Source organism: Calonectris borealis, chromosome W (assembly GCF_964195595.1).
Source record: "Calonectris borealis chromosome W, bCalBor7.hap1.2, whole genome shotgun sequence".
Classification (NCBI taxonomy): Eukaryota; Metazoa; Chordata; class Aves; order Procellariiformes; family Procellariidae; genus Calonectris; species Calonectris borealis.
In genome coordinates, this window is record NC_134351.1 from 46797105 (window position 1) to 46819481 (window position 22377).

The 22377-nt window shown below is 39.8% G+C and overlaps 1 protein-coding gene across 2 annotated transcripts in view; it reads right to left on the reverse strand.

Annotated features, from left to right (window-relative positions):
• Positions 1–6855: 6855 nt before the first annotated feature.
• The window catches only part of LOC142075056 (ubiquilin-1-like), a 29241-nt gene continuing 13719 nt past the window's right edge, over positions 6856–22377 (reverse strand). The window contains exons 4-11 of one of the 2 annotated variants that reach the window (XM_075136047.1): positions 21008–21270; positions 20033–20191; positions 19106–19346; positions 18425–18567; positions 16719–16802; positions 12416–12531; positions 11917–12085; positions 6856–10061 (exon numbers count right to left, since the gene is read on the reverse strand). In XM_075136047.1, the coding sequence (XP_074992148.1) occupies positions 9909–10061; positions 11917–12085; positions 12416–12531; positions 16719–16802; positions 18425–18567; positions 19106–19346; positions 20033–20191; positions 21008–21270 (1328 nt within the window). In that variant the 3' untranslated portion in view covers positions 6856–9908. Of the gene's footprint in view, positions 10065–11916; positions 12086–12415; positions 12532–16718; positions 16803–18424; positions 18568–19105; positions 19347–20032; positions 20192–21007; positions 21271–22377 lie in introns of both variants that reach the window. The other variant, XM_075136046.1, reaches the window with a different exon arrangement.

Consider the following 22377-nt stretch of genomic DNA (forward strand, 5'->3'; position numbering starts at 1 on the left):
CAGGTGGCACAATTGCCCATACCAAGTGGGAGCTACCAGCAGGCTCCTCTGTTAAGATGAGCTGGCTGAGTTTATCCTGCGGCAAAGGAATATGCGCAGCACAACACAGGCCTGAAGTCCATGCTGTACTTGCACCACAGCGCAGCACAGCACAGGCCTGGGCCTTCTCAGGTTAACTGTATTGAGGATCACGAACTTCTTGATGTACAACGGTCTTCCTGTCAGGATCACTACACAAAGTTGTATCCAAGGAAGGAAAGAGAACACCTCATCTCTCAGAGAGAAAAGAGATTATGAAGTGATATTTATATAATAGACTCTCTGTGCTCTCTTGCAGAACCACAGTTGGGTCACATTTGGCAGCAAAGATATGGTTGTATTATATTCCAGATGTGGGTTGCTGATCACCACTTTTTTGATAGGATTTTTTTCTTACTGCTTCTGGCAACCTATAGTTCACAAATAGCTAGTATTTACACATGGCATAACAATTATAATTTAACAGTTTAGTCTGTGTCCTCACTAAATTGGGTTTGGGTGGCTATCACCAATGCTGTGTAGTCTAAATTGACTGAAAGAACAACCATTACGCATCAGCTGTTGCTGTTTCTTATTAAGCTTACTTTGTAGTTATGGTTAGAGCATCATTACATACATAGAATCATAGAATGGTTTGGGTTGGAAGGGACATTTAAAGATCATCTAGTCCAACCCCCCTGCCATGGGCAGGGACATCTTTCACTAGACCAGGTTGCTCAAAGCCCTGTCTAACCTGACTTTGAACACCTCCAATGATGGGGCATGCACAGCTTCTCTGGGCAACCTGTTCCAGTGTCTCATCACCCTCATCAGAAAGAATTTCTTCCTTATGTCCAATTTAAACTTACCCTCTTTCAGTTTAAAACCATTGCCCCTTGTCCTGTCACTACAGGCCTTGGTAAAAAGTCTCTCTCCATCTTTCTTATAAGCCCCCTTTATATATTGAAAGGTCACAATAAGGTCTCCCTGGAGCCTTGTCTTCTCCAGGCTAAACCACCCCAACTCTCTCAGCCTTTCCTCATAGGAGAGGTGTTCCAGCCCTCTGATCATTTTTGTGGCCCTCCTCTGGACTCGCTCTAACAGGTCCATGTCTTTCTTGTACTGGGAGCCCCAGAACTGGATGCAATACTCCAGGTGGGGTCTCCCGAGAGGGGAGTAGAGGGGGAGAATCACCTCCCTTGACCTGCTGACCATGCTTTTTTTTATGCAGCCCAGGATTCATACTGTGGTTTAAGAGGCCTGTAATTTTTTAGGTATTGATAAATTCTGGGATCTTGATTTGCTAATCTGCTGATGACAGAAAACTGGGAAGAGTGGCTTATATACCAGAGGGTCGTGCTGCCATCCAGAGGGACCTTGACAGACTGGAGAAATGAGGTGGTGGACACCAGGTTGAACACGAGCCAGCAATGTGCCCTTGCAGCAAAGAAGGCTAATGGTATCCTGGGCTGCATTAGGAGGAGTGTTGCCAGCAGGTCAAGGGAGGTGATCCTTCTCCTGGAGAAGCTGGCGGCTCATGGCCTAGACAGGTACACTCTTCGCTGGGTAAAAAACTGGCTGGACGGCCGAGCCCAGAGAGTTGTGGTGAACGGAGTTAAATCCAGTTGGCGGCCGGTCACGAGCGGTGTTCCCCAGGGCTCAGTACTGGGGCCAGTCCTGTTCAATATCTTTATCAATGATCTGGATGAGGGGATTGAGTGCTCCCTCAGTAAGTTTGCAGACGACACCAAGTTGGGCGGGAGTGTTGATCTGCTCGAGGGTAGGAAGGCTCTGCAGAGGGACCTGGACAGGCTGGATCGATGGGCTGAGGCCAACTGTATGAGGTTCAACAAGGCCAAGTGCCGGGTCCTGCACTTCGGCCACAACAACCCCAGGCAACGCTACAGGCTTGGGGAAGAGTGGCTGGAAAGCTGCCCAGAGGAAAAGGACCTGGGGGTGCTGGTTGACAGCCAGCTGAACATGAGCCGGCAGTGTGCTCAGGTGGCCAAGAAGGCCAACGGCATCCTGGCCTGTATTAGGAATAGTGTGGCCAGCAGGAGTAGGGAGGTGATCGTGCCCCTGTACTCGGCACTGGTGAGGCCGCACCTCGAATACTGTGTTCCGTTTTGGGCCCCTCACTACAAGAAGGACATGGAGGTGCTGGAGCGTGTCCGGAGGAGGGCAACGAAGCTGGTGAAGGGCCTGGAGCACAAGCCTTATGAGGAGCGGCTGAGGGAACTGGGACTGTTTAGCCTGGAGAAGAGGAGGCTGAGGGGAGACCTCATCGCGCTCTACAACTACCTGAAAGGAGGTTGTAGCGAGGTGGGTGTTGGTCTCTTCTGCCAAGTAACTAGCGATAGGACGAGAGGAAATGGCCTCAAGTTGCGCCAAGGGAGGTTTAGATTGGACATTAGGAGAAATTTCTTTACAGAAAGAGTGGTCAGGCCTTGGAACAGGCTGCCCAGGGAAGTGGTGGAGTCACCATCCCTGGAAGTATTTAAAAGATGTGTAGATGAGGCCCTTAGGGACATGGTGTAGTGGGCATGGTGTGTTGGGTTGACGGTTGGACTCGATGATCTTAGAGGTCTTTTCCAACCTGTATGATTCTATGATTCCCCTGTACTCAGCACTGGTGAGGCCACACCTGGGGTCCTGTGACCAGTTCTGGGCTCCCCAGTACAAAAGAGACATGGACATACTGGAGGGAGTCCAACAAAGAGCCACAAAGATGATGAAAGGACTGGAGCATCTCTCATAAGAGGAAAGGCTGAGAGAGCTGGGACTGTTTAGCCTGGAGAAGAGAAGGCTCAGGGGAGATCTCATCGGTGTATATAAATACCTGAAGGGAGGGTGCAAAGAAGATGGAGCCAGGCTCTTGTCAGTGGTGCCCAGTGACAGGACCAGAGGCAACTGGCACAAATTGAAACACAGGAGGTTCTTGTCTGATCATAAGGAAAGACTTTTTTACTGTGAGGGTGACTGAGCACTGGAGCAGATTGCCCAGGGAGGTTGTGGAGTCTCCCTCCTTGGAGATGTTCAAAGGCCGTCTGGACGTGGTCCTGGGCAACTGGCTCTAGGTGGCCCTGCTTGAGCAGGGGTGTTGGACCAGATGACCTCCAGAGGTCCCTTCCAACCTCAGCCATTCTGTGACTCTGTGATAACTTCATCCCAGCCAGACTCAGTACAATTCTTATTAAGACTAATCTTTCATTAATGGTTGGAAGTTCATATAAGCCAGTATCTCATGTATGGCAGCATTGCACAATTGAATGAATAAACCATTGGCGTATGATGCTAAGCAAGAGGGAAATATCTCTTCTGAAACATCAGTGATGCAAAATTTTGAGGGCCTTGAATGCCAGGGGGAAGTTGTTCTATAATGACAATAGCAAATGCATTTGTCCACATTGTCATTTATTGCACTCGCCCAGCAGTAACTGTTGAAAGATGAAATGGGAGCAATAGTTTAATGCTTGGTAGGTATGACAAAAGTTGCTGGGAGCTTAAAGCTTAAAATTAGATTATATTGAAAATCTGATCAATCACTCACATTGTATTTGCCAAACTACTGAGCAAAGGTGTTACAAAATTGTGACTTCTATCAGATACTTCTAGGTATTTGTAATAAAAAAAGTACTATTTCACTAAAACCCTTTTATTGATAAAGTGTCTAGCACTTCTTGTTAGCCTTCAGGCAGTGGTAGCAAATTTACATTAGGAAGAAAGAGACACAAAACTGAACTTGGTGTGCATTATAATACTAATTTTCATTTCCAGTCAAATGCTTTAAATGTTAGAAGTGATTGTTTCAAATACATTTCATAAACATTTTTGAACTAACTTGTTTTGTTTCTAGGACAGGATTCCCTAGCTTTGTGCATTGCATGATATATTGAAGACGTAAGAAAACCCCTATCTTTACTGAGTTCTGGCTAAAGACAAAAAAACTTAAGTATTTTCACCATTGCATTCCAAATCAGAAATGTATGTAGTAGTATAATATTCTGCAGCTAGTAAAGCCATTATGTTTTCACTAATCTAAGGTATCATAATAATTGCTAAGGGTAAGCTAACCCCTGAATAATAGTGCAGGGAAAAATGCTGCAAATGATAGTTGTTTTTCTGCTGTCTGTATAAAGATTATTTCAAGGATCCAGTTCAGTAATAAACCTAACATTAGCTACTTCCGGACAGCATAACCACAGAATATACTGATAATGACTACAATATGTTTTCTAAAATATTAGTTTCAGTAAGGTACAGTCCAAAATGATTAGGCATTTGGTAATCATGATTGAATCTCTTTAGAAATGTTGATTTTTTTAAAATTTAGATCAGCTGACCAACTCATCATTCAACCTTGAATTTTATTTATTACATATTTCCTAAGCTCAGATAGTCCTACAACTGTTCAGACACAAGCAAAGATAATTCAAAGGAAGTTTTTTGAAACTTGAAAGTAATAGAAAAATATATAGCTTTAAACTCAAGTATTTTATTTTTCACTCTGCTTTAATTTAGTATGTTATACTAAACACCTAACAAGCCTTCTCTGTAAAGAGGAATCAGAAGCAAGTTCTAAAGAGCTCTAGCATCCTCAAAATGCTGAATTTGTGTTATCCATCTTTGGCCACGTCTTTTTAGATTATCTCCAATATTAGCTTTCCTTTTGATGTTTCAGTAGGGTAGGAGACAGAAGAATAGATTTTGTGAGTTTCATGTGGCAGGAATATGCTGAACTGCTGGGACTCAGCCCTTGGGGGAATTTGATTCCTATTCAGAAGTGTTTAGGATTTGAAAGTCAAATAGAGAAGGGGGAAGACTGACTGACAAGATACCTACTGAAAGCCATGGAAATTGGCACTTGACACAGCTAGCTAGAGCTATGACTCATCCATGATGTTTCTCTGGTCACAAATACGTTTCTGTGATGCTTCATTTCACCTGTTTGTACCTTTACTGCAAATAGAAAGAGGAGTATTACAGCCAGACACTGCCCTTTCCTTTTAGCCTGCTACAAGCATGCTGTGTCACTTCTTGGATCCTGGGATCCATTTTTGGGGGGTAGGTGGAAGGGGAAGCAAACCACCTATCCTACATACCATCAGCCACTTATCTCCCATAGTGTATGGGGCTACCCCGCTTACATAAATAATCTTAAGTTATTCTATCAAAACTTCATGTCTAGCCCAGTGTGGTGGGTTGACCTTGGCTAGCTGCCAGGTGCCCACCAAGCCGCTCTATCACTCCCCCTCCTCAACAGGACAGGAGGAGAAAATAACACGAAAAAAAAGCTCGTGGCTCAAGATAAAGACAGGGAGATCACTCGCCAATTGCTGTCACAGTCAAAACAGACTTGACTTGGGGAAAATTAATTCAAATTATTGCCAATTAAAAATAAGAATCATAGAATCATAGAATCATTAAGGTTGGAAAAGACCTCTAAGATCATCGAGTCCAACCATCAACCCAACACACCATGTCCACTAAACCATGTCCCTTAGGGCCTCATCTACACGTCTCTTAAATACTTCCAGGGATGGTGACTCCACCACTTCCCTGGGCAGCCTGTTCCAAGGCCTGACCACTCTTTCAGTAAAGAAAAAAGAGTAGGACAGTGAGAAACAAAAACAAAACTAAAACCATCTTCCCCCCACCCCCTTCTTCCAAGGCTCATTCATTCCTAACTCTTCTACCTCCCCCTCTCCGAGCAGTGCAGGGGGATGGGGAATGGGGGTTGCTGTCAGTTCATAACACTTCATCTCTGCAGCTCCTTTCTCACACTTTTTCTCCTGCTCCAGTGTGGGGTCCCTCCCACGGGAGACAGTCCTTTCCACAGGGTGCAGTCCTTCAGGAACAGACTGCTCCAGCGTGGATCCCCCACACCATCACAGGTCCTGACAGAAAACCTGCTCTAGCATGGGCTCTCCATGGGGTCACAGCTTCCTTCAGGGCATATCCACCTGCTCTGGCATGGGCTCTCCACAGGCTGCGGTGTGGATATCTGCTCCATGGTCCTGCAGGGGGACAACCTGCTTCACCATTGGCTGCAGGGGAATCTCTGCTCTGGCACCTGGAGCACCTCCTCCCCCTCCTTCTTCTCTAACCTTGGTGTCTGCAGGGTGGTTTCTCTCACATTTTTTCTCATTCCTCCCTCTCACAGCTGCTGCACAGCTTTTTTTTCTTTTTTTTCTTTTTATCCTGTTCTTAAACGTTATCAGAGGCACCACCAACTTCACTGATGGGCTCAGCTTTGGCCAGCAGCAGGTCCATCTTGGAGTCAGCTGAAACTGGCTCTGTCCAACATGTTCTCTTCTCACAGAAGCCACCCCTGCAGCTACTACCAAAACCTTGCCCTGTAAACCCAATAGACCCAGCTTTCTCTGCATCTCTTGCTCCCACAAAGCTCTCCTTAGTCTGGCTTCACACCATGGCTGTTGCATGTGCGCATCATACCTTGGTGGAGTGTGGGTTAATTTACTGAGAAATTTAGATTGTTATGTTGGAACATGATCCATTGCTTCTTGTGACATGCCTGCCCAAGGTCACTGCCCAGCTCCAGAAACTTTGCAAAAATCAAGTATACATTAACAGTGCCTAATTACAAGGTTTAATTACTAGCACTGATAAGTAGCTGAGGTTGACATTGGCTCACCTAGATGATAACACTAATTATGACAAGTTCTCATTTCCTTGTGAACCAAAATGTGAAAAATGTGTCATGATTTTTGAATAGGTTTATACCTAATTTTAATTTGACTACAGACATTTCAGTCACTGATTTATGATGACAACTAATTCCGGATTTGCTTTTTGGTGTAACACACACATCCACAGTTTAATGCTTTTATTTCTTTATTTTAGGAAACCTTGCCAGTAAAAAAAAAAAAAAAATAAATGCACAGGCCATTAGTTTACATCCAATGCGTTGCATAACTTGAAGTGAGCACATGTGCAGTACTGCCACTGCACAGGGTTACAGCAAACATGACATTTAACATTACAGTTAAATCTGAAAACAGGTATTGAAAGTATACCTTTAATAACAGAACTCTACTGTTCAGCAGACAATATAATAATTTTATAGATGATGGATCAGAGTTTCTAAAGATATTCAGTTGCTGCTGTTCTCAGGAATTAAGGAAGTGCTCATGGCACTTCCTTATGCTATATTAGAATTTAATTGGAGTGAAAGAATGGTGGCTAATATAGAAACTCTAAGACAGAGATTTTAGCAGGAGACAGGCTAGCTTGACTTCACTTTCAAATCACATCCTTACCTGCATTATAAATTTGATTTCAAAAGTCTGTCAAAAAAAAAAAGATACTTTTTTTTTCCTGCTGTCAGTCTAGAAAAATGTCTTAATGAAATAATGCTTATTTTCTTAAGTTAATCAAAACAACTTATTTTTCCACAATATTTAAATGGATTACAATATTAAGAGCTGGTTTATTACTCTTAATATTTCTATCATGAATGTAAAGGACACGTAAGATGAAATTTTCAAAAACTATCACCATTGTTTAAACACTTCTCCCTATGAGGTTAAAATTGCCATTAGTATGGGTCAAAGGGAAGCTATCTCAGCCCAGCCTGCTTTTGAAAATCCCATCAAGGGTCACACAGGAATTGAAATTCTTAAGTTTTAATTTTCATTCTGTCAAACATGGAGAGGGGCACAGTGATGAAATATTTTACAGCTTTGTAAAAAGCAGTGTATTTCTTTTTCTACAAGTATAAAAGGCAGGAACTTGAATGATGAAGTTCTGTTCCTGACACTACTGCTGACTCACTGGCATATTTTGAACAAGTTGTAGCTTCTGTATTTGTGTCCTTGCCAACCTCACCAGGGTGCTAAGACTTCATGAACTTCTGTTATATGCACTGAACACCAAGCTGGAAAAAGGGGGGGGGGGAAAAAGTGGTGGTGGGGAGACATACAAAATAGAACTCTCTGGAAAGCTTGGAGATAAAGTGTAAGAGGCATCCTATTGGCTTTGAATTAGCATCTTTCATGTGTAAAGTGTACCCATCGATGAAATGCAGTGGACAGCAAATCAGCCAGTACAAGACTGATGGATATTTCCTTCTTTAAAACAAACAAACAAACAAACACACACACACAAAAAAAACCACAACACAAAACAAACTCATTCTCATTCTTTTCAGAGTTGGACCTTCTCCTTTACTTCCCTTTTCTGGCTTGCTTTACTCTTCCACCTCATCCTATACCCAGTCCAATATATACTTATGGATAGGTTTTCATACAGCTGCTTTAAAACTTAAGATCAAACAACTTCAAATACATATTTCAACTTTTTTGTGATCAGAAAATTCTGAATATAGTCAGTTACATAACTCACAGAATTTAAGGTTAAAATCCTCTTTTCAATTGCCAAACTGTTTTTTTTTTTTAAAAAGTCCTTGTTACACAAGAGATGCCTCTTTAGCTTAAATTCATGAAAACTCTGCAGATAGTTTCTGTAAGATTCTACAAGTTAGACCTGAATAGAATCATCCCCATATACAGTTGCACATGGATTATTATTTTTAACATTGCCATGCAAATTTAGTCACTATGAAAATTAAAGAAATGGCACCCTCTTGTGGTACCAATAAAGACCAATAAAAAGCAAATGCTATTCAGTAACACACAGCAGAATGCTTTATTTCACTACTTTCACTTTATCTAAATAGTCTTCAGTATCATATGACCCTTCCTCTCTATCCTCCACTTTATACTCCAAGTGTTGTTTGCTAATATTAGCCCAAAGTCTGTAAATAGTCCCAGAGCTAACACTGAAAGGTCAGTCATCTTGAATGCTGGATAATCACCAATTGCAAACACACTGAAACAAGATGCTTAAATACTTTTTAATTCATTTATTACCTGTGCACAAGAGGTAACTACCAATAAAAACTCAAGAGATATACAGTATTTTTTTACATGGTGGTTAAAAGTAATTAGAATACCACATGACAATGGCTGAAAGTAATGTTTCCAATTACAAATCATAATGCATGTTAGAATCTCAATGGAACAAGCCAAAATGCCTTAGAAACAGTTTCAGAGCACAAGGCAGTGCTCCTTTACTTTGCACAAAGGTAATTTACAGTTAATCTGTAACAATGTTGCAATGAGACAATGTTACAGTGCAAGTTTCTTTATGGCTAGATGTGAAGATATAACTAGAACAGCAATTCTAGTATATTTTAAATGAACTTGCCTAAGCATTTTTTCTGAGATGTTTACCAAAGATGCTGGAAGATTCTACACTAAAAACCATGTCTTACTACTTATTTTTTTTCCCTGGCCTTTTTTGTTTACTTATAATTTCATTCTATTGCAATGTGTAAATTTCTAGAAATGAGCTGTCTCCATTGTATATGTTGTGTTTATACTTCATACAAATAAAAGCAAAAATGGTAGATTACTCAAGTGGTATAAATCTTACAGCATTTTGCTAGCAAAAAAATACATGCCAAAATCACCATAAGCAGCACTGGTACCCACAAATTATAGCCTTCAATATTTTCCTTTTAATTTGTATCCTACATAAATTACTACTGAAGGCTAATGGTTTAGTAGTAAATAAATTGGACAGTTGTAAGTCAGACAAAGCCTGCTCAACCAACTGTGAAAGCTGATATTGTTTCAAAAAAATTAAGAAATAATGAAGAACAAGTGTGATGCATGCAACAACTGAGTGAAAATGCATCAATTCCCCATTTGAAGAAAAAACTACTGCACTTGACCTTAAAATGCATGACTGATTTTAGTTATAACAAGACAATCCCAAGAGTCAGAATGAAATAAAGCAACTATTTTAAAGATTTAAGAGCTGTTATCAAAAATAAATTACATTTTTTTCAAGTTAAAGAAACACTGCTATGAAGGCTGAGAGGCAAGCAGCCTTTCAATAGCTGCACTGATATCTCCTCCTGTTGCTATTAGAGCTTGTAAGTTTGCTTCATGGTTCAAAAAGCCCATTGCACTCAGCTGCTCCAGTTGTTGCTGAAATCTAACTTCTGGATTTTGTAACTGCTAAGAAGAAAAATCTCAAGCTATAAAAGCATAATACACATTTGGCAAAGTACAGGATTTAAACAGAGTTGGTTCTGAACCACTTCTTGTCTTTACTAATTTCTGAATGCATCTTTTTCAAGTTCCCCAAACTAGACTATGACAAATTTCATTCACAATTGAATTATTGATTAAACAAGTCAGATGAGCCTCAAATTTTAAGAGTATCTTCACTTATATGACATTTTTGAACTACAAGAAGAGCTGCTTGTTAGATAAAAAAAGAATAGTTAAATCTGATAAATGCATCCCAAGAATAGTTTCTTAAAGATGTGCATGCAGACCTTTTTTTTTTTTTTTTTTTAAATGAAAGAGTCTAATCTAGTAATGTGGGACAGCAGGATTTTGAGAATTTCACTGTTGGCAACAGTGAATGTGGTAGGCTTTTTTTTCCTTGACATAAAAGTTATCTCTTTAATGCTCCAAGTATTTGTTGACTAAATTTACCAAAATTCTAGTTAGAAAAACTTCAGCCTAAGGCAAAGTGACAGCTGTGCTTTATGAGTTGACCTTGCTCAAATAAACTGCTCATAAACTAATAGCAAAATTCTCAATAATTTCAGTTGTATGATCTTCAACTCAGAGGCATTTTTGAAACAGAACAATTATATGAAAACAATATGCTTTAGGTATATAGGGTCAGAGTAATACTGAGAAGCCACTTTTCAAAATGAGTGAGACAGTTTACATATCAACACAAGATTTTTGCAGCTACTGCTAATTTTCCTTTTGTTCTACTTAAAGTTTCATCCATTGAGAAATTCCTACCAGTATTTAAAAACTGCATATACTTCCAAACCAATAAAATGCAAATATACTGGCTGAAATTTAAACATTCCTCCCCCCCATCTGCTTCCCCCAAGCAAAACCAAATAGAATACCGAATTGGTAGTGTAAGATCTGGCAGGATAAAAATATCTACGGGAACATGGTTTCCTACAGCTACGCCTACCACCACTTTCTCATGGTTACATAAAATAACATTTTCCTGTCAGATCAGCAAGCTGAACTACCTTATTCTGTGGCAACAGAGGAGGTAAGAGCAGGACTGTCCCTTTTACCAGCAGTCTGCCATTACACTGGATATGTACCACAGTGTAATGGTGCTGTTTCACACAGCACTCTTGAGATACCTTTCCACTGTTATGGGTGTGCCCCCTTTAAAGCCAGTCTTGCTCACCACCCTACATTTACCTACAAAGCTGCCACCTTTGCTTGACTTCTGGAGCTCTCCAGAAAGTCTGAATCCCACTTGGTATGTTAACACAATGTACACTGTGCAGTCTGGACCTGCAGGATGTCAGGGAAGCATACTACAAATTCAGGCCCCAAATAACCTGAGCGTGGCCATTGTGAAGCATGGAACAGAGGCTGTCACAGCTACAGAGTAACAACCAGCAACACAGATACAAAGTACAGAGATAATGATGTTCAGTACGCTTAAGTTCTTTTCTTGTCTGAGCCCACATTTCACTTGCCAGGGAACCAGTCCTCCCTTTAACACCTTAATCTGCTTCTTTCCAGGCATTTCAGAAACTCAAGGGTATGAAAATAGGTGTACAACAATCAACCATTCAGAGGACACTTTTACTCAGATGTGATGTTTTTCCAGCATTTATTTGCACAGCTAGAACATCACTTTTAAGCTTCCTCTGCTCTCCTTTGACCAGAAGCATTCTGTTGGTTTACATGGGGGGGGGGGGTGAGCTGGATATATAAAAAACCCAACCAAACAAAAAAAAACAACCACCACCCCATACCCCACCCCACCCCCACCCCCCACCCCCCGCCAGAATACAGTGATCTACTTTACCTGAGCATTTGCACCAGCAAGTGCCTGCAACATTTGTTGGACAAACTGCTGGTGACCAGGTTCAGCAGCCCCTGATGTTGGACTTGTATTTTCACTGGGAACAGAACTAGGTACAGTGGACCCTGTAGGAGCTCCAGTGCTTCCCAATCCACCTAAACCAGGATTGAATCTGCACAAATGACAAAGAGAAATACATCACTAACATAGAAAATGGCTTAGTTGTAATGTCTCTTCCCATTATATTCTGTCAAATAAAAAATGGATGACAACTTAAGTAAAGCACCAAAACAAAGACCATAGCCATCATTGCTTAAAAGTGCATTGTAGACAAAAGTGTGACAGATTCTACAACAAGTTTAGGGAAACTAAAAAATGCAAGAGGAACAGTCTGTAAAAACTGGATAAACCTCTACGTGTTAAAAAGAAAGACAAAAAGCTGAAAAAAAAAACCAAACACAAGAGAAAAGTTCTTGTATAAATTTGTATGACCAATTCTTACCCTGGTATAAGTCCCGGTGCTTCCGTTGCTAGTGTCTGCAAGCCCTGCTGAATCTGTAGCAAAGCCTGCATTGCTCTAGGGTTTGACATAGCTGATAACGTGTCAGGATTCTGCATCTAAAAACAGGAGAGAAACTCATAATTGAATAATATAAAGACATTCAAAGTTGATCTTTATCACTAGATGTTTTATAGAATCTGATATCCTTTCAGAACTTGTTGTTTCTCAACTTTGTATTTGAATGTTTACATTAAATCCTTCAGATTTTTTTTTTTTGAGAAAAATTTCACAGGAGGTGACCAATGAGCTCTCTAGACTCCTTTTAAATAATGAGAACATAAGGAAAAGTATTTCTCATTACTTCTTCTAGTAGACTTTATCATCTTCCAAAGCCACAGGAGTGTATTAGTTCAAGGTAATTCTAAATTAGACTCCTATATCATACTACTGGTAAGCAACAGGGCTGAATACAGTGAAATCTGACTAGTAGGTATCTAATACAGAAAGTTATAAAACATCTTTTTCTAGCTAAATTCAGACCACAGCTATTTGATCATGATAATTTGTGCATGTGTTCATATCTGTAGTGCCATCAACACCTACAGACATACAAATACTCTGCAAAACATACTAGCAAACATATAATATTCAAGGACCCTCACTCTACTGCAAATTCAACTCAAAACTGGCTTTTGCATCCACAGATAAAAGACATACTTTTGATTTCTGAAATTAAACATCTAAAAACCAGACTATTTTAGATACAAAACCAAAACTAATGGCTTATGCTCACCTGCTTATAGATGCCACATGCAAGTGACAAGTTATTTGTTTCAATTAGAAGTCTTAGTAGCCAGACCTGCTTCAAATAGCAGACAGGCTGATTAATCTCAGCAGTCTTCACTTGGTAACTAGACCAAATTCCTTCTGCTGCAAAAACATTTTTTGATTCAAAGAACTGCACAAATTAAGGTTAAGCTTCCTCTGGTGCAAAACAGAAGAGCAGAATAGGGCACAAAGATCAAATGTTGATTCTGTCCTGAAATATGGGTGTGTAATGAGACTTGAGCACGGCAAGTTTTTAAACACACTCCATTTGTCTCTTGGATTTGTATCTTCGTGATAGCTAAAAGTCAGAGGAGAATAACTAAATGTATAGCTGGTGAAGTTAATCCAAATCTTTAAAGGAGGAAAGCATTTTAGATTCACTGAAGTAAGCTGCTGTGATTACTTTAAGAAAATAACCTTTAAGCCATGACTTACTGTCTGACAGAGTTGTTTTTACAGAAAACTGACCCAACGATCCTCTGAGCACTTAGTTGACTTGGATATCTATTAATGTTTTTAATTTCACCTGTAGAGTAGCAGCAATTCTAGGTAAAACTTATGTAAAAGGAGTAGAAAGAGTAGCTCACAGATGTGTTTTCCTAGTTGTGCTGAGCAACTGGCCATTTATTGCAAGTGTTTTCCATTATACAGAGGAACATTTCATAGTTTCCATCACCCAATCCCATAATATAATGACAACAGATGAGTGAGGAAGTATGGGCTGTGATACTGTCAACATTCTGAGAACACCCAGGTATTTCTCCAGTTTACTTCATCTGTTAATGTTGTTGATCACATGACCTAACATGCAGAAGACAGCAGAGAACTAGCTGTGCAGATAAACCCCAAGGTGATACTAATGGAAAGAGATACAAAAGCATTAAGAACATCTGGGTGAAGATTAGGGGGATGGAAAACAAAGCAGATGTCATAGTGGGTGTCTACTATTGATCGCCCAGCCAGGATGATCGCACTGGTGAGTTATTCTACAGGCAATTAGGAGAAATCTCTGGATCGATAGCCCTTGTCCTTATGGGAGATTTCAACTTCCCAGGCATCAACTGGGAATACCATACTGCTGTGATGAGCAGGTCTAGGAAATTCTTGAAGTTTGTGAACGATAACTTCTTGTCACAAGTACTCAGTGAGCCAACTAGGAAAGATGCCCTCCTAGACTTGTTGTTTGTGAATAGAGGACTCGTGGGAGATGTGATGGTAGGTGCCTGTCTTGGCCACAGTGATCATGAAATTGTTGAGTTTAAAATTTTCAGTGTAATGAGAAAAAAGGACAGCAGAGTTGCTAACTCTGGATTTCAAGAGAGCAAACTTTAAGCTACTCAGGGAGCTACTTAGCAGTGTCCCCTGGGAATCTGCTTTTGAGGGCTTAAGGGTCCATTGAGTGCTGGTCAGTTTTTAAGAACCACCTTTTAAAAGCACAGGCGCAGGCAATCCCATTGTGTCATAAGTCAAGCAAGTGGGACAGAAGACCAGCTTGGCTGAACAGGGAACTCCTTGTGGAACTCAGGAGGAAAAAGAAATTGTATGATCTCTGGAAGCAAAGTCAGGCTTCACAGGAAGATTACAGAGCTGTGGTTCGTATATGCAGGGAGAAGACACGAAAGGCCAAAGCTCAACTAGAGTTGAAACTGGCCAGTGTTGTGTCAGACAACAAGAAGGGCTTTTTTAAGTATGTTAATAGCAAGAGGAGGTCCAAGGAAAACATTGGACTGATACTTGTTGAAGATGGTCACCTGACAAATAGGGATGAAGAAAAAGCAGAGGCATTCAACGCTTTTTTTGCCTCAGTCTTTAATAATACTGATAGACCTTGGGCCGCCGGGTCCTCTGAGTTGGAGGACCACGACTGCAGGAACAGTGACTTTCCATTTGTGGACACTGAATTTGTAAGGGACCAGCTGCATCAGCTGAATGTTCATAAGTCCATGGGGCCTGATGGGATTCATCCCAGAGTACTGAAGGAGCTAGTGGATGTTATGGCAGGACCCCTCTCAATCATCTACCAAAGGTCTTGAGAGTCTGGGGAAGTCCCTGCTGACTGGAAGCTAATCAACGTTATTCCAATTTACAAGAAGAGCTTGAGGGAAGATCCAGGAAACTACAGCCCTGTTAGTCTCACCTCAGTACCTGGAAAAATTATGGAGAAGATCATACTGGGTGCTACTGAAAGGCATTTAAAGGACAATACAATCATCAGGCACAGTCAATGTGGGTTCACGAAGGAAAAGTCCTGTTTAACTAATTTGATATCCTTCTATGATAAGGTCACCCACCTAGTGGATGAAGAGAAGGCGGTGGATGTAGTTTTTCTGGATTTTAGGAAGGCTTTTGATACTGTCCCTCACAGCATTCTTCTGGATAAGATGTCCAACTGTGAGATGAGCAGGTTCACGGTGCACTGGGTGAAGACCTGGCTGAACGGCAGGGCTCAAAGGGCTGTAGTGAATGGGGCTACATCTGGCTGGCAACCAGTCACCAGCGGTGTTCCTCAGGGCTCAATTCTAGGGCCAGTTCTGTTCAATATTTTTATCAATGACCTGGATGCAGGAGTTGAATGCACCATTAGCAAGTTTGCTGATGATACTAAACTGGGAGGTGCTGTTGACTCTCTCGAGGGCCAAGAGGCATTGCAGAGGGATCGAGATAGATTGGAGCATTGGGCAATAATTAATGGCATGAAATTCATATTGTTATTTATTTTACTCATAACACTGCCTACATGCAATGAGATCCTGGTAACACACATTTAGTTTGATTTGCAAGGACTACCTAATGATGGAAACTCATGCGCTGGATTAAATTTTTAATTCCTAAAAATTTTGCTTAGTCCTATTTAAAGGACACAGTCCTAGTATACACTGTGACAGTTAAGATAAAGCAAATACTGGGGCTGCAACCACAATGGTGTAAGAGGGAAAGCTGGTGGTAAGGCAATCTTTACAGGCAAATATCTTCAGAACCCACTCCACTTCTTTTGAATTAGCTTATGACTTGCCTCTTTCAAGGCATGCTGTAAGGTCTCTTTACTCCAAATAATCAGGGTAGGGTGAAGGAGGTATGAGAAAAGTACCGTAAAAGCTTATCTTAGTAGCGGGAAAAGTAATCTTTTTTCTTTAATTTGCAAAAGAAATCATGTAGGAAACAGGTTCTCTCTGGCTGGTGCGCAGTAAGAACAAGTCATTTCTTCTAAGCAAAGACACAACAGCAAATCAAAGCAGTTGTGCTAGTCACAGACAAAAACCATCTACCAAAAGCCAGATTTAACTTTTGAAAGGGATGGAGAGTTAAATCAAGCATTTAATTATCAAGGAACAATGCAACTCAGTGTCTAAAGCTAATGAGAATACACATAACAGAATCTAGCTTTAAGTGAAATCAAGGAAAGGCACCAGTTTATTGCAAAAATTGCTCACTGAATTTCAGACATTTATTAACAACACTTAGTATCTCATCTTACTTGTTGAAGGAAAGTAGGAAGCTGTTGTCTCATTTGCTCCTGAAGTTGAGGATTTCCAGCAAATAAAGGATTATTCAACATCATCTATGGGACAAAAATATTTAACATCATAGATCAAGCAGTAGATCAAAAAGTAAATACTAGAGTGGATTTTAAGACAACTATTTACCACATATGAATCAGAGAACAAGATAATATAGTCTATGATAACCTCAGAGTAATTATCTTCCACTTCTCCTTTGGCCAAAACTTGTTCTGAAACAATGAACCACCAGCCTGAGAATTGACTGAAATCATTGGTGGTGTGGCATTGGGTTTTTTTTTTTGTTTGGTATTTTTGGGTGTGTTTTTTGTTGTGGGGTTTTTTTTTGGTGGGGTTGGGGGGGGTGTTAAACTTTTGAAATGAATCCTTGCCAGATCCTTGCCAAAGCAACCTCATTTATGTAACAAGAAAAGCCTTTTCTGGTCAGCCTCCACTACAGATGTGATGGTTTCCCTGTAAACATCGTCTGCAAAAAGCCTGGAATATTTTCCAATTAAGTGTTTAATATACAAAAGATAATAATATTATCTCAGTTCAAGATTTGACTTTGGATATTATTGCTGTAAGTAAAATTGGAAAGCACTTCTACAATACCATTCATAAAACAGCAGTAAGTATTAGCACTTTTATCGTGAGCAAGGATCACAGATGAGAAATGAAAACCAGAATAACAGCCAGATATGGCACCAACTCCTTCCCCTCCACTTCTGTCCTCCCAAGCTAGGGTGGGTATTTATTTACTAGCAGAGCTACCTTAATTTATAATCAAAGCATTTGTTTTGTTTAACTGGTTCTTATGCTAGGCCACAAAAGTTTAGGGCTGTATGAAACATATACAAACTTACAAGTTGTTACAAGAGAATGTCATGATGTCCAACTACAAATTGAAGAAACTTACTGCAACAGATTGCTAAAGGTAACTAGGTAATAATTTCAATAAGTCAGGCATTAACATACTTTAAAAACTGGACCATTCACAACAGACAAGTTATTGTTGAGAAGTTGGCACAATTACTCTGTAGTGAAAATATAACTGTATCATAAATTCAATTCCTTTTTTCACTTCAGTGCACACAACACATTGCTACACTGTCCTGGTTCCGGCTAGGACAGAGTTAACTTTCTTCCCAGTAGCTTGGGGGGGGTGTGCTGTGTTTTGGGTTTGGTATGAGAGGAGCCTTGATGGCCCATTGATGCTTTGGCTGTTGCTGGGTGATGCTTGCACCGGGGACTTTTTTCTCAGTCTCTCATGCTCTGCCAAGTGCAGGGGAAGCTGTGGAGGGGGGAGCATAGCCAGGGCGGTTGACCCAGCTGGCCAATGGGGTATTCTATACCATGTGACATCATGCTCAGTATAAAAACCAGGGGTGTGGGGGGGTCACCCCCCTGTTCGTGACACGCGGTCAGCAGTCGGTGAGCAGTTGCATTGTGCATTGCCTGCTTTGTATATTCTGCTATTGTTGTTGTTCTCATTGTTATTATTACTGTTCTACTTCGGTTTATTTCAATTATTAAACTGTTTTTATCTCAACCCGGGAGTTTTCCTACTTGTGCCCTCCCGATTCTCTCCCCCATCCTACCAGAGGCGGGGGGTGAGCGAGCGGCTGCATGGGGTTTATTTGCTGGCTGGGGTTAAACCACGACATACACCAAAAGCATTTACCTGTACTGCAAGATCAGGATTCTGGCTCAATGACTGCATCATGCTTCTCATATAGGGTGCAGACAACATATTTTGCATAAGTTGTGGATTTTCTGTTATCTGCTGTAACAAGCTCTGCATTCCTGGTGTGTTGAACATACCAACTTTAAAAAAAAAAAAAGGTAAAAGATCGCTTTAGTAAAAATCTTTACTATAATCAAATTAATTAGACTGCCTAGAACTGGGATACAACTGTGTGGTTTTGGTTTGGTTTTTTTTGGTTGGTTTGTTTTTTTTTTAAATGAGCTTTAGCTCCTTAAATACATCTCAACGTGGTTCTGCTTACACAGATACATCTGCCCTAGAAACAAGTTAAGCCAGAGGTCATATCCAACAAGCAGTCCCACTAAATATCTACATTATTAGCTGTTTTCCTGTTTGTCTCCAAACAGAATAAAATACTATCATTCATCTACAGATTCCCTACTTTTGTTATTTTAAGGCAGTACATAAGTATTGTTAGTACTCTTGGTTTACTTTTCATGTTTGTTTTTCTGCAGAGGACTTTGATACTAGTCAAATGTTCTATGGAAATAAACAGCAATACAAACTTTGAATCAAAACATCTCTTTCTAATAACAGAATCATTTCAGCAAACTCCTGAATATTTGCAAATATATACAATTGCAATAACAGACACACCTCCTAGTCCGGGTCCCAAATTTGGTATAGTTGAGCTCTGTCCTGTACTGGTAGAGGTGCTATTTCCGACATTACTACTGCCACTGCTCCCACCACTGGTGCTGGTACTTGTGGAACTCTGAGAGCTGGACTGAGGAGCCCAGGGATTTGGTAAAGGATCTCTATTTTCTGTACGAGATGGCTGACTGTCCCCTCCTGATGATGCATTGCTTACTAAGGAAGCAAATGGGTTACCTCCAAACTACAGAAGGAGAAACAAACACATATCATCTATTAGTCAACTATTTTTAAGTCTGCTAGAAATAGCAAATTACCTTTCCAAAATTACACGTGAAGATAAATGTTGATGGCTCTTAATCAATTATAATCACCATCCTAAAATAAGCCATTGTAAATATTCTGAAAAGAGACCAACGTTGAAAGAGATATTATCTCCAACAACAACAACAACAAAAAAGATAAGTTAATCACACCTCGTTTTAAACAGTGTTTGCTACTACACCAGTACTTCGATCACAGTAAGATTATATCTTGCATAGTGGTTTCCAACTAAGAAAAATTTCAAAGTCTTTTTCCTTCCCACCTTAGGTTCCAAGTTACTAAACACACTCTTAATTTTTCCTGGACCTCAGGAATTTTATAAGTCCAAGAATTAAAAATAAATAAATTTAGAATATATGTAACAAAAATTTATTAACATTAAAATAGCTTATCAATCTCACAAAACAATCTTTATTCCTTCAAGTTTAAAGAGCATAGGAACAAGCCACACATTGACTTCAAGCTTCAAGAAATTAAGCTTTGTCAAGTACACATTTGAAAAGTTACATTATTTATCTTCTTTCATTTTGGGAAAAAAAAAAAAACCCACAACAAAAAAAAAACCCACCACATTTACTTTCAGTGGCCCCTACAATCATTTCTCACCTGTTCCTGTGCTGCATTCAACATTGGCTCCTGAATATCTGTGTACATACGTCGCAAGGCATTGTAGCCACCTGGTATACTTTCAAGGTTGCTCAAGGCTCGGTCTTGGTTTCGCATCATTTCCTGCATCATTGCAGGGTTTCTAGCAAGTTCTAGTGTCTAATGAAGTAGAACATTTAATTTGTATTAATAAAAAAATCCATTCTAAAGCAAAAACATCAGCATTTAACAGTATCTCGGTTACTAATGTCTAATTCCATTTGAAATTAGGATTAAAGCCAAATCAAGATGTCAGCTTAGTGGGAGGGGAGTCAATGGAATTTGATATTTAGCCAACATTCTGCCACAACTGTCAGTATGCTGGCTGAGTCAGAAAGCATTGACTAAACAGAAGAAAAAACCCTTGAATGTACCATCCTGTTCTTTCTTGTCTCTTCTCAACACAATATATTTCTACCATTTCTAACATCAGTACAGAATGCAGCTTATAACATGAACTTGAAAAATAAATACCTTAATTTTCCAAAGCCTCCATTTGTTTCTTGATGGCCTCTGCCACATAAGGCATATCTTACATAACACATAACTTTAGAAGCAATCAGAAGTACCCACAGTTACATAAACTGGAAATAAGCAGTATTTTGGAGAATTATTACTTTATAGGAAACTCACTGTTGACTAGACAACAGAAGATTTCAAGCGGCATCCAACTCTAAACTCAGAAGATATGATTATACAGTCTTCAGCATCTTTCAAAACTACGCTGCATTTTTTTTTTAATTATCAGCTTATTTCAGACACCAGCAGCTAGAAATAAAAACATCAGTTTCCTATAGTGACCTTTTACAGATTGTCTAACAAGCCTAAATTCCTCAACAATATTTTGGCACTCATCTAAGCATGTCCAATTCTTGCTCTTTTGTTCACAGTTACAGTATAATCAAAGGTCATGAACTTAGAGATCTTTCTACATACCTGTCTCATTATATCTGGATTATTCAGCATGTGACTGATTTCTGGATTTCTCTGTATCAGTTGCTGCATTTGAGGGTTAGCCATAATTAACTGCCTCATCAGGTCAGGATTTGAAAGCATGCTCTGAACAAATGGATTTTCCATTATCTGAACCATCATTTCTGGGTTGGACATAAGTTGTCGTTGCATCTGACTTTGTAACTCTGAAAAATTTGATGCATTTAAGCCCAGGCTACTCAGGCCTGCCAAACCTCCAAGGCCACCTTTAAGAGGAAAGAAAGAAGAAAAAAAAAATTAAACTTTCAGCTTCTAGTACATTTCTAAACACATCCAGGTTCTTTCTAAGTACAAAATACATAAACATAACCCACACTTCAAAATAATGAAACTCAATGGAAATTCTATCTTTGCAAGGCTGTTAAGGAGTCATCCACTAAGAGTTTGCTTCTTTACATAACAAGACACCTAGAAATCCAAACCACATCTGAAATATAACTTGTTACAATTCTAACAGCTTTTCTTCTACTTTACTATAGCTGAGGTACAAGGGATGTTTGAGTTTTGGGGCCTCAGGTTAATTCCCAACACTTTCCAATACATTTGTAATAATCATTTATAGACAGACCACCGCCACAAGGAATCTCTTAATACGATGCATACTCCCTATTCTAACCAAAAATTAGAGCTCTTCTTTTTGCTGATGCAACAAGAACTAATAATGCTTTAAATTCTCCTCCTTTGCAGAGTTCAGCAAACACAAAAGTTTCACATTTTTAGAAGGTACTAGTCAGTCTGGAGAACCGTTTACAACTAAAAAAAGCCAATTGCTTAACATAGTTTTTCCGGGGTTTTTTGTTTTGTTTTTTAAAAAGAAAGCAAACAATGAAAGAGCATGAATAACAAAACCCAGTAACTATGGAAAGAGATAATATTTTTAAAACAATAGACTTCTGTCTCTATTCCTGAAAGAGAAGACCGATAACGCAATCAGACTCAGAACCTGAGAAATACTGGTTTGTAGGACAGGAGTAACTTTGTTACTTCTGTTCCAAGTCTTAACTTGATGTTATAGGTCCAACTTCAATACTCTCTTCAGGCCAATTCAAATGCACTGTTAAGGAGGAGGAGGAGACTGGAAGGAGTTTAATTACCTATAGTGCCAGAATACAAGATCAGTGGCACCTTACTACTGAAGATGAAACAGCACAAGCCTGAAGTTCTGTACAGAAAAAATAAGGAAACAACTTACCTCTGATAACTTACTGATCAGAAACTTATTACAACCAATACCACAGATTTTTGTAATCAGTAATTTTATAATTTTTCTTAAGTCCCGTTTGCATTAGAATAAAGCTCCAGGGATACTTACC